Source organism: Anneissia japonica, unplaced genomic scaffold (genome assembly GCF_011630105.1).
Source record: "Anneissia japonica isolate Jap-2015-1 unplaced genomic scaffold, ASM1163010v1 scaffold287769_len469884_cov163, whole genome shotgun sequence".
Classification (NCBI taxonomy): domain Eukaryota; kingdom Metazoa; phylum Echinodermata; class Crinoidea; order Comatulida; family Comatulidae; genus Anneissia; species Anneissia japonica.
The window spans coordinates 375,639-388,963 of record NW_022734345.1 but is presented as its reverse complement, the minus strand read 5'-3'; the positions used below and the strand labels follow the sequence as shown (position 1 = coordinate 388,963).

General features: G+C 35.2%; 1 protein-coding gene across 1 annotated transcript in view; it reads right to left on the bottom strand.

Annotated features, from left to right (window-relative positions):
- Positions 1-9,752: 9,752 nt before the first annotated feature.
- Positions 9,753-13,325, bottom strand: part of LOC117116379 (E3 ubiquitin-protein ligase TRIM71-like) — a 4,017-nt gene continuing 444 nt past the window's right edge. The window contains exon 2 of the mRNA XM_033260407.1: positions 9,753-11,796. Coding sequence (XP_033116298.1) covers positions 10,880-11,788 — 909 coding nt within the window. The 5' untranslated portion in view covers positions 11,789-11,796 and the 3' untranslated portion in view covers positions 9,753-10,879. The remainder of the gene's footprint in view (positions 11,797-13,325) is intronic.

Here is a 13,325-nt window from a genome sequence, read left to right as displayed (position 1 = left end):
TGTTGGTTCGAAATGTTTGCATCTACCTGTACTGGATTGTCTAGTGGTGACGTTAGAAGCTGTCTCTTATACACATCTTATTGCAGTTGAATCTTGTTTCGTAATTATTGATGTCACAGTGTTGTTTAAAAAATAAGTTAAAACGCGGGATAAAATTATTTATTGAATTGTACATAAAGTAGCTAACTTGGAGTTGATTTAGATGAAGTATTTTATATTTAGAAAAATATTGGTCGGTTAAATCCGTTTTTCTTGCCACACGATTGCACGAATAAATTTCTTTTGTTACGCGGAATAATTTATCTGTAAGACTAGGGTATGTGCTACACCATATTTGATTACAATACGTTAAATGAGGTTTGATTAATGATTTGTATACCGTCAACAGAGCTGTTGTTACAAAATGTCTTATCAGATAAAATACTGACGTAGGCCTATTTGCTTATCTTTTTCAGGGAACAGTGAACTTTATTGTAACTTCGTGTATTTGTTGTTCAAAAGGAATAAATTCATCAATATGTGCTCCTAAAAATGTTGTTGAGTCGACTTATGGTTTTAATTAGAGACCAAAGCGATGATCATGGAAACCCCGGTCCCAAAAGTAGCCTTAAATTCGAGCATAAGAAACAGATTCGAGGGAGACCTTATCTATAGTCTTTTTTACTCACTTGATTCAGGTGCAGTCGACGAGAACGTCCATTTGTGCACCGGCGTCAAAGGAACTTCAGCCGGAAATTTGGTTGGTTCCCCCGACCGTTTTTACCAGTGTCCTGTGTAGGGCATGCTCACTAAAAAATGTTCAGCACTCACAACCAAGAATTTCCTCTTGATTAGATTTTGTATGTACTGCCTGCGCCATGCTCGTCGTCAAGTCGAAATGTTCTCTCAATTCTGCCGTGTGTAAAATGTTTATACATTGTATTTCTTATCCTGTCCTGACTCATTATTTTACTGTGGCTTTTGTTGCTAACATTGTTCTGATATGGGAAACAGACTTGTGGCCTGGATATCGATGTTTTTCGAGTTCCGTCCACGCCTTAAGTACACCACCGGGCACCGGTCCGTCCTATTTGTAGTAGGCTACTTTAAATGGGTTAATATTTTTCATCTGCTTGTGTGCCGTTTATTTTGCTCAAGTTTGTGTTCTGAAGGAAAGGATTAGCCTTTTTTTTTTTTATTAATTAATAACAAAGTATTTTAATAATTGTAAATGTAAGAACTGCAATACCTGTACTAATATTGATTAAATAATATTTAGATTTTTTATAATACCTTTTTGATAAAATTATTGAATTAAATAATAAAGTGCTTTTGATAATTGTAAATTTAATGAATTTAAACAATAATTTTATATAAATTGTCTATAATTGTAAGTAATTGGAAGTTTAATAAAATAACTAAATTGTTTATGATCAGAATTTTAAATAATTTTTCTTTAATTGTAAATTTTACTGTGATTTTGACTTTTTGACCGTCTTTTGAATTTGTGTATTTTTTATTGTAAATTGTAATTTTAATGTAATTAAATCGAATCGGTGAGCTTTTATTTTTAGTGGGGGTTATTGCAATTTTCCATGTTTTCTATCCGTCTTGAGGACACAAATGGAAATAAGTTTACTTGTAAACTTTCTTGGGTTTGCGTGAGCATTGATTATGTGCACTGTAGGCCTATGCATTGGCTGTTCAGTACTGTACTGTAATTCCAAGGTATGGGGGACCCTTCTGCAACAAGCCTTCTGGTTTAAATGTGTTATTTTCCGCTGTCCATGTTTAATTTAAGGGTGGGGTGGCTTTATGGATGTTTTATATTTTGTAATGTACTTGTACTTTTCTCACTTTGATTGCGATCGTTTGTATATTTCTGATGATTTCATGAAAGCAATAAATATTACTTACATTTAATTAATTACATTGCTGTTTAATAACTATTTCCAGGGTTTTACGGTTTTGTATCCGTTTATTTTTTTTTTCTCTCTTTTGTGATGTAACCACCATTTTTATTTATCAACAATACATCATAGAATACAAAAAAAAAAATTAGTAACGCAAATATCAACATTAACATCAATAAATTCAATTTTTCTTTTTTTTAAAAGTTAATGTCAGTACTTTTCCTTTTTTTTTTACAGCCGTGAGACCAGAACCTCCGAAACATTTACATTAAAAAAAAACAAAAAAACAAAAAAAACAAAAAAAAACAAAAACAATTATAGAAACATTTCACGTAACAGGAAACTTCATTCATTTTATTTTTTCTTTTTCTCTTTTACAATTATCTAGTTAACAAATCAGGGTACCCAAATTCCATGTTCAAGCCAATAGTCAGTATACAAGTCAAATAAAAAGAGATCCACGTGATTCATTTTAAAAGGACAATATAACTTTAAAGCTTGGTAAACCAGGATTAGAATCCCCATAAAATAACGTTAGCCAATAATTTTCATTCATTAATAAATCCTAGTGCCAAATATGAAAATGTTATCGACATCCATGTATCTAACATAATATCCAAACACTCTAAATCCCGAGATGCAACAGACCGAGTCATCATATTTTTGCAGCGGAGCCTCCATTTCAACCCAGCAATTAGAGATCTACTGCCCCGCTGGTCGTTTTCAAAGAGAATTTCCCTCTTGTAAATTCTGAGTACCTATGGATAACAACCAATTAGCGAGCTTATTTTCACATCCACCAATCTTTGAAAGATACCATCTTGGAATAACTTTCCAAATACCTTCTTCTGAGTGAAGCAGGCGTTTGTATATTTTAAGGCTTTAACTTGTAACATGAAGTCGGGTAGTCTAATACCACCTTGTAAATAGTTACCAATCAGAGATACCTCTTCCAATCTTTCCTTTTTTAACCATTTCAAATGAAGTCCGATTAGTTTTTCAACTTGCTTAACAATTTAAACGGGAATTTTTTTTTTCATTGATTTAACACTTTTTTTTCAGTAAACCATCCTTTTCGCCCAATTGAGTTCCGGGCATGTAACTTCGTCATAACCAATGTAAATTCCAAGTGCCTTCAATTCTGTTACCCAATCTAAATTAAAAGGTTTTTCAACATTATTCTTAGAGATGCCAGCCACAACGCCTTTGTCTTGCTAATATTAAGTTTCATGTCAGAATGTTTACAAGGTGTAACGCTCTAGAGCAAACCTGTCTTATGGTTCTGTACATTTTTAACTACTAGAAATCCATCCATTATTACTAATAATTAACACATTTAGATTCTTTATATAAGGTAATTATTCATTGAATAAATGATTCACCAAAACCATAACCAGTATGTTTTAAAACAGTTAATATAAAATTTCTATCGACAGCGTCGAAAACTTCGTGAAAATCTAAGGACCTTTGTGTTCTTCTTTGCAATAATGTATAGTATCGTCGACGAGCCTTATGTTTTCGCCTATAAATCTGTTCTTTATGTAACCTTTTTGGTCGATGATTGATTGATTTTATTACAGTTTGGAGTCTACAAGATAATGCATGAGCAGTAATTTTACAATCAATGAAATTGGTCTCCAATTTCCTAACAATTCACAGTCACCTATTAATATAACAAGTTGAGCATTGCTCTTCTCTGTGAGTTTTCAAGTTTCTTCATATAACTATAATTCAAGGCATTACAAACAGTTTTTCCTATTAAATACCAATAACACCTGTAGAATTCTACCGTTCCATGTAATTTATTATAGCTTCATATCGAAAACCGCTTTCGGACATTCTTCAACAGTCACGTTTTCATCACAGGTAGCACTGCCGACATCTGAGAGGGACTTAATGTTTGTATTATTTAAATATTGCTCGATCTCACTTCCTTCTTTAATTTCAGTAGGATCACTGATATTAGACACAATTTCTTTTTTCAAGCTTTCTATGTGTTTCTTTTCACTTTTTGATTTTTCACGGCTAATGAAATAGTTATTATTTCTCTCTTCTCCCTTTTCAATCCACTTTACAATAATACTTTACTTTATAATTTGAGCTCTTTACAGTCTTCTTCATATGCTTCTTTTTTTTCTTACATCCAAAAGAATCTCAGATTCATGATTATTTTCAATGATCAGTTTATCATTAATTTGTCTGAATCCCTTTTTGCAATTTCTCTTTTTGGAAAAATTTATTATTTCCATACCAAACACAGTAGACCTATTCTTTAATTTTAACCTTCACTAGCTCCCATAAGCAAGCAGGATTATGAATCTGGTACTCAAGTTCTGACTTACGTATAATATTTTCAATTTCTTTTCTATATTTATCATTATTGAGGTGGGTGTTATTTAACTTCCAGAGACCTGGACTACGCTTACAAGTACTGTTATTAATTATCTTCAAATAAATAGCCAGATGGTCGGTGTGGATAACTGGTATTATATCCGGTTTATCTATACAACCAGATATTTTTTTCAGAGATTAGCCAAAAGTCAAGTCTTTTAAATAAGTTTGATGACATTCTACGCCAAGTAAAATGCTTTTTCTCTGGATGTTCTTTCTCTCCATAGGCCTATATCAATTATATTAAGTTTTCTCATTACATGTTCTAGAGTAAATCTTGAATTACCGGTTCTGTTAGTATAGGTTCCTCCTTTCTGATCAGTGAAGCTATCAAGAATGCAGTTAAAATTCCCACCGATAATCCAATTATTTTTTGAGTGAATATGGATTAGTCCAGTAAAATATCACCTTAACCGTTGCATAGACTTAGTAGTCAACGAAATTCTCACCATAGGTTCTATATCTTATGTAAACATCATATATCGATGTTGCGTCGCATGAAAGTTGGGATTTACGGAGAAAATCAAGTTTTTAAAGGCAGATTTTGCCTACCTACCTACCGTCGTGAATTGTTTACATCGAGAAATGACGTCACGAGGCAAATTATATGATACGACGCTGCTGCCGTTGACCTTCGTTTTAAAAAGAAATGTATAAATGTACAAATATGGTAATTAGTATCTGTATTATAATATATTATTATGTATCACATATAAAAATGTTGTTTTGATAATAAAAAACTCCAAAAAATATAACATGCTCCTTATATCGATGCTCCTTGATTTAGATCTGGACCCATATAAAAGGCATGTAAAATCTTCTAGTTCCGACATTAATTCCTCCTCAACTTCCCAATTTTCTCCTAATTTCTTAAAAATATCTACAAATTTTGAATATTTTTATTCGGTAACGGTACATTTATAATTAAAATTTATAAAATTTACATTTTAATTATTTTTTTCGGTAAATAGAGCTATAGAATATAGAATAAACTAGTAAATATATCCTCCAGTGTACAAAACATTTTATTCCTACCGCAAAATGTACACTATATTACAGTATCTAAATAATGCGTTGTTTTGATAATAAAAAACTCCAAAAAATATAAGAAACAAAGAAAGTTGTGATTTTTTACATGTCGTTTGAAGTGACCCGCCATACAATTTGATGACGCCTTCATTTGATGACGCCCTCAATTCAAGCATTGCATTTTAGATACTGTAATACGTTTTACGGTAGGAATAAAATGTTTTGTACACTGGAGGATATATTTACTAGTTTATTCTATATTCTATAGCTCTATTTACCGAAAAAAATAATTAAAATGTAAATTTTATAAATTTTAATTATAAATGTACCGTTACCGAATAAAAATATTCAAAATTTGTAGATATTTTTAAGAAATTAGGAGAAAATTGGGAAGTTGAGGAGGAATTAATGTCGGAACTAGAAGATTTTACATGCCTTTTATATGGGTCCAGATCTAAATCAAGGAGCATCGATATAAGGAGCATGTTATATTTTTTTGGAGTTTTTTTTATTATCAAAACAACTTTTCACGACGGTAGGTAGGCAAAATCTGCCTTTAAAAACTTGATTTTCTCCGTAAATCCCAACTTTCATGCGACGCAACATCGATGATGTTTACATAATATATAGAACCTATGGTGAGAATTCCAGCAGTACCGTAGCTTGGTTACAAATTTTATCCGTTTTACAACTTGAGATTTCTAGCCAGTGGTACTGTAACTGTATACCGGGAGTTACATTGTTTGAATTCCAAAGGCATACAGAGGCATAAGCCATTAACAGGAAGTTGATAACCATCTTCCGTTTGTGAACAATTCATCCTGCTACTTCTACTGCCACTCAATTTTCGGAAATCTTGGACCGTTTTCGCAAAGATTTCAAACTCCGCGCAGTTGTGTATCTAGGGGTGCGCGGGGAGTGGTGAGGGGTGTGTACACACCAGTCGACTCCTCCCCCATTTACTAAATAATTCGAAGCAAAAAAAATACTATTAGTTAAAAATTACCTCATATCCCCTTACTTTGCAAGTGGCTTCTCTTTACTCATCGCAGGGACGTATCCAAGGGGGAGCCGTGGGAGCCGCGGCTCCCCCTCCCCCTTTGTACACAGTGTTAACATTTTAAAGCTTATTCTTGAGCCAATACAAATCAAATTCTTTCCTGGGATCACTCAAAATGAATACTTCTAAACATGTAAATATGCATCAGTACACGTTATACATAGGCCTAATAGAACACATGGGCCTAAAAAGTTGAAAAAAATCTTAAATCCATAAATCTCAGGCCAGGTCGACTTTTAAGATAGAAATGCGACACTGTGGTTCAATTTGGTTTTTATCCTTTTGCAAGTTTCTTTAAATGTTTGTTTAATAATATTACTACTTCTAATAGTAATAATAATAATAATAACAATGATGATGATGACGATAGTAATAATTGACATTAATAACAATAAAAAGTGAAGAAAATCGTGCTAAATGCGAAAAAAAGTTGTGATTTGTTGATCATAATATAGTACATATAGTTAAAGCTTAGTAAGCTATAATTAGGCCTAAGTTGTCCTGGATATTACGTAGATCCCTGATAAAAAATCATGAGAAATGTGTTGGTGTTTCATTTTGACTACAATGGTAATGTGATGATGATGAATTTTACTATATAAAAGTGTCAATTCCGGCCATCTCGAGAGGTACTATTTCCTCAAATTTTCTCACCTCAGCCCCAGCCATGGTGGGGCTGAGGTTGTTGTGATATCACGTTTTTGAAGTAGCTCTATGTAAAGTACATACTCAAAGACAATGTTTTTAATCTTTTTTTCTATGTTTCTTTCTATGGTATATCACACACACATTAATAAGAATAAGATCTCATGGTTGTCAAAAATCCCTGATAAAAGATCATGTTTGTTTAATAATACTACTACTAATAGTAATAATAATAATAACAATGATGATAATGACGATAGTAATAATTGATAATAATATTAATAGCAGTAAAAAGTGGAGAAAATTGTGCTAAATGCGAAAAAAATGTTGTGATTTGTTGATCATAATATAGTATATATAGTTAAAGCTTAGTAAGCTATAATTAGGCCTAAGTTGTCCTGGATATTAAGTAGATTCCTGATAAAAGATCATGAAAAATTTGTAGGCGTTTCTTTTTGACTATAATGTGATGATGATGAATTTTACTATATAAAAGTGTCATTTCCGGCCATCTTGAGAGGTACTATTTCCTCAAATTTTCTCACCTCAGCCCCAGCCATGGTGGGGCTGAGGTGGTTGTGAAATCACGTTTTTGAAGTAGGCCTATGTAACTTACATACTCAAAGACAATGTATTTAAGCTTTGTTTTCTATGGGACACACACACACATTAATAAGATCTCTATGGTTGTCAAAAATCCATGATAAAAGATCATGAGAATTTTTTAAATTTTTTTTTTTGGCGCTTCATTTTGACTAATGGTGATGTGATGATGATGAATTTTACTAAAAGTGTCATTTCTGGCCATCTAGAGGTACTATTTTCTCACCTCAGCTCCAACCATTGTGGGGCTGAGGTGGGTGTCGACTCACAAAATACCCTCCCCCTCCACTTTTCAAAACAGATCTGTGCCCTTGCCTGGACATTAAACTCCATCGAGTCGTTGGCTCCTGATGTATGTCTTAGTGACTGCTGTGTGTTTTTAGGATGTGATCTGGTTTTTCATGTACATTTTTCGTGATTATGACTATGCTGGATAAAGAATGTTTTGAGCAGAGGTGGATTCAAGGCCCCCCGCCCACCCTTCATTTTTTTAAGGAAAAAAAAAGAAAAATATATTCAAATTGAAGTGCGAGAGTGTAATTTCCGGCCCTAATCATAATTTTTCTTACCTCAGCCCCAACCATGGTGGGGTTGAGGTGGGTGGTTCCTCGGTCTGTGAAAGTCCCTCCCTGGTTCACCTCTCCTTCGAATTCCTGGATCTGCCACTGTTGATTTATTATATAATTATTTTTGCGCTTATTTATAATGCGTCTATTGCAATTTTCACTTTATCCTCTCAAACAGTACTAAGAACGTTCACAGTGCGCTACTTCACAGGAGGATTCGCCCCCTTGAACCCGCCAGGGTCATACGTAATTCGCATAACGCCCCCCCCCCCCCCCCCCCCCCCCCCCCCCCTTTTCCAAATCCTGGCTACGTCCCTGACTCATCGATCCCTCCCACTTCACATTCGTACCCCATTAATTCCCCCACCCCTGTTTCAGTAACCTACGTCACCGCCCCAGCAGATTAACGTGTAACGTGGTGAATTTGGCATCATCCAAAGGCTTATTCAATAGGTTTTGCATGGCACAGACCTGTGGTCAAATTTTCGCGCGCTACAATTGATGGGCAGGGCTCGGAGTTGAGGGGTGGCGAAGGGTCACATGGGGCCAACATCTTTGTAACAATGTTCTGATCTTGCATCATGTCTGTAAGATTTGATAGGCCTACAAAACCATGAGTGAAATTTATGAATACCATTGGAAAGAGGTGGAGGTGCTCCTAGTTTGTCCTAGTTTACAGTAGGCCTATTGAATGAATTAAAGATCTTGTGGTTTATCGAGAAGGGTAGGCCTACAATTAAGCTTTTAGTGTTAAAAATAATTTGCGTTCTGTTATGACAAATGCTCATTTAGATAGCCTCATGATGGTTGGAATACACCGTAATAGGTGAAGCAACCTCGACCATGACAGCGTGGTTGACAGATTTCATGCAAAATTTCCGAAATATAGAAATTCACTTTCAAGAATCAGGATTTGAAAATAAATTAGATGGTTACCAGGCCCGTAGCCAGGGGGGGTTTTTATGGTTCGGGCGAACCCCCCTTTTCTAGCGAACCCCCTCGAATTTTTGAATGAGTCCCACTCGGAAAGAATGTCTGTTTTTAACTTACCCAGCATTAAATCAAAAACCTAATTCATCAAAGGTGGGGGGGGGGGGAACAGATCACAGATTTTGGATTGCACCCCCCGCCCGCTTCCCCTCCCCCACCCCTGAGGTGGCTAATGAGGTTCATTGACATTTCTACATATCGATGATTGCTCTGCTCGAATTCAGCTCAACCAGTTTTTAAATTTGGTTTTCGCATAGGAGCATCCTCAACTTTGCTCATGACTGTGTCGGTATGCTATCCAAAACCCAGATTTAACTCGAAATGAATGTTTAATTTATATTGTGTAGTTTTAGTTTACAGTACAGTAAGCCTATACATTGGCAATCACAGGCATATACAAACTCACAGTATTCTCTGCACTTTCTTGTTGCAACACAATGGCTAACGTACTCTCCCGTTTCCGGTTATTCATGTTTCTAAACTTTAACTGTAATTCGTATATTAAGATACAAAATACCATAGTTTCATCATGGTTTAAAATGTTCTGTATAATGAATAAACTGCTATAAAACAATATGATATTCATTTTGATTCTTTAATTCCATAAATTTCACTTGATTTATACATTATTATTTAAGAGCAGACAGGCTGAGGTCACGTAAGATAGCCATTTACAGCCATATTTTTTAAACAAATTTTTTTTTACCCTGGCCCCCAGCATTTGGTTCCTCGTTTTGATCAGAACAGTTGTTTCCCCCACCCCATGTTTCCTCCGCCATAATATCACTGACCCACACTTCCCCACCCCTCACCCCCACCATCTACAGAAATACTGGCTACGCCACTGACTCCGCCTGCTGATTGTCGGTGGGGCAGTCGGATCGTTCTCCATATAATCGCATCGGCCGACCGTCGGTCGGGCACAGTGAATGTCCGGCTAAACTGAAATTGCAAATGCAGATGTAAAGTAATGGGAACCTACCGACCGACTGACTGTGACGAACTTACGCCATTGTCGATCTTATGCCAATGCGAGACAATTATTAAGGTTTACTGATTAGTGGTTACCGAGATGAGCACCCGACAATATTGGCTTGGCGGCATTTTTTAAGTACCCTGACAGGTTTACGCGCCATTAGGAAATGTGCAGGCAACCTGATTTTAGTTCCTCCCACGTTCAGCCAATGATATTGTAATATTTTAATATTCTACATTAGCTGGCGATAGTAGTTATATTTAGCTGTGACGCAATTTCGTTACTACTCTAGCTGTTGAGCGTTCTGCATAAGCTGAGGTTGATTTTCTTTCTACTACATAAGCTGTTGGTGTTTCTATATTAGAGGAGAGTTTTACTACATAAGCTGTGGAGTGTGCTACATTAACGGTTGTTACTGTACTACATTAGCTGTTGCCCAAGGACAAGCGATTTGCAGAGCGATAGTTTCGAGGTTGCGAGTCCAAGCCACAACCGATGCGCCAACCGCTTCTACCTAATCCTTTGTATCCTTTGTATATCTTATAGGTTGCACCAGTTTTGAATCCGGTGTAGTGTACCGGTGTTAATATTACATTTACGAATCGTTTGCAACCGAGATTCCAATTACACATATCATTACATAATTCAGCCTATGAAGTATTATTTATTGTGTTTTTCTTATCATTTAGGCATTTTAGCTATCAAATGTGAAGTTGAGTCTTAATCGTCAACATTCTGTTTCTTCCTTAACGGCCAAATCATATTTAAACAACTCAATGGTTGACTCGGCATCTTGCATTGCTAAGGCAACGGCCATAGTATTTCCTTTAGTAGCAGCAATGCCTTTTGTACCCAAGATACCATTTGCACTATTTTTATCATCAAATCTGCGTACTATGGGACCGTATGATGTATTTTTACAAGCAAATAATCCCGATTGACACCCAACCGCTACATGTCCATTCTCAAAAACCGCAATTCCGCTCGGTTGGTTGAAATATTCCAGAGATGTTCCGGGATGCCGCGATCCTCGTAAAGACCGGACAAACTGACCATCTGGCCGAAATACTTGCACACGATTCTGCTGGCTGTCATTCACTAAAACGTTGTAGCTAGCGTCCAAAGCCACATACTGAGCACTCCTTATTGTCCCTTTCCCATGGTTTGAACCGTAAGATATCTCGTTCAACAATTTCGCATCTTTTGAGAATCGTAGAACGTGGTTCGATTCCTGATCCACCACAAACACCATGCCGTCTTCCTTGGAGACGACCAATCCACCAAGGGTCATTGTATTAGGCTCATAATCTGAGGATTTCCCATTTACAGGGAAATTGAATGTGATCTGGCCTTCGTCGTCGCAGACAATCACCTCTTTGGCTTTGTCATCTGTCATATAAATCTCGCCATTTTCGTTGCACGATATTCCGCATATTTTTCTGTCGTAGCCGATAGAAAGTCGAGACAAGAATTTACCATCTTCGTTAAATTTAAGAATCTCATCTGTAGAATTACAAATGAGAATGTTTCCGTCTATATCGAATTCGACATCGATTGGAGAAGAACTTGATCTGCCCGACCAAAACATCTCAGGCTCTATCGTTAGGATGTGCGTGGTCTTATAATTTGACGTCATAACTGGATCTGAGGATATACGGTTGAAAAAAGTTCATAGTCGTATTAGAGGCGATTGTAGGCCTACACGGCATTGTGAGGCGTCAAATGTACTTTCAGTATTTAACAAAATTGTATACATATTATTCAATATAATAAAACATTTGTTCATTATAGGCCCTATATATAATTAGTTTTGCCTCTAGCAATTATTCATTATTTAACAAAATTATATCATATAATTAATTCAATATCATATACAATATACGACAGTATTTATTTCTAGCCGTTTCTCCAGATGGCCGAACGCTCTCTTGAGCGGTTATTTGGACCTGTTCAACCATGGAGCCTTCGTGGTCTAGTGGTTATGATGCTCGCCTTGTCAGCGAGAGGTCGGAGGTTCGAATCCCGTCGGAGGGATTTTATTACACAATGACTTTTATAGGACTTTATTCGTTCAAAAGCTATAGGGTAGCCTACGATGTTCCATCATGTCCTTATTAAACACTGTATATGTACCTTTGATGATTTATATTATATATATATATATATGCCTAATTAGTTTTTCCTATAGCAATTAGGGCCTATATATAAGTAATTGGTGGAGCGATTCAACATTTGTTCATTATATATATTAGTTTTACTCATAGTCATTATTAATAAATAATTGTTTTAACATCGTATTATTTATAAATAAGGAAAATCGCTCCACCAATTATTTATATAAAATTGTTGGCGGCAAAACTATATGTATATAATGAACAAATGTTGAATTATATATTAAATAATAAATTAAATGTAGGCCTATATAACTTTGTACATTTGGCGCCTCATCGTCATAATGGTATTTCTTTTACTTTCACATTTAGTCTACTGTCTCTCTCGTGTAAGCATACGACATAAAGTATTAGTTTTAGTTTCTCAATTAGTACAGTCTAGTTATAGTCTTGTAGGCCTACTTTACAATAAGTTCAATCTATTTGATTTTAAAATCGTCAGCACATAGAACATTTGCTCATTATACTCACACGTACGAAAACGAGCGTTAGCTCACCCCGTAGCTCACGCACTAGGCCTACAGACGCGGTTCAGGTCCTACAGTAGCACAGACCCGGGTTAGTCTCCTTCTCGCCCATACAAATACAACTCCTACAACACAGACCTACTAAGCCTAGCAACATTTTTCAATCATTTTATATGGAACTTTATTTATTGATGGTTTAACCATTTGCATCGATAAAAACACAGAATTTCTCCTTTATTTTCATTCCGTTTTAATTGATATACATATGACATATAACTCTTATTATTATTATTGTTATTGTTATTGTTATTATTATTATTATTATTATTATTATTATTATTATTATTATTATTATATAGACTATCGTACCTTTTAATTTATGGAAGAAATATTCGAACGTTTGGATTAAAAAAACGGAGTCACTTTGATCAGAGTTTTCTAGATGTAGAAATTATTTTGCGACCCAGCGTCCCTCATTTATTGATCAAGCCCCCTCCCTTTAATATATATAGGCCTATATATATATATATATATA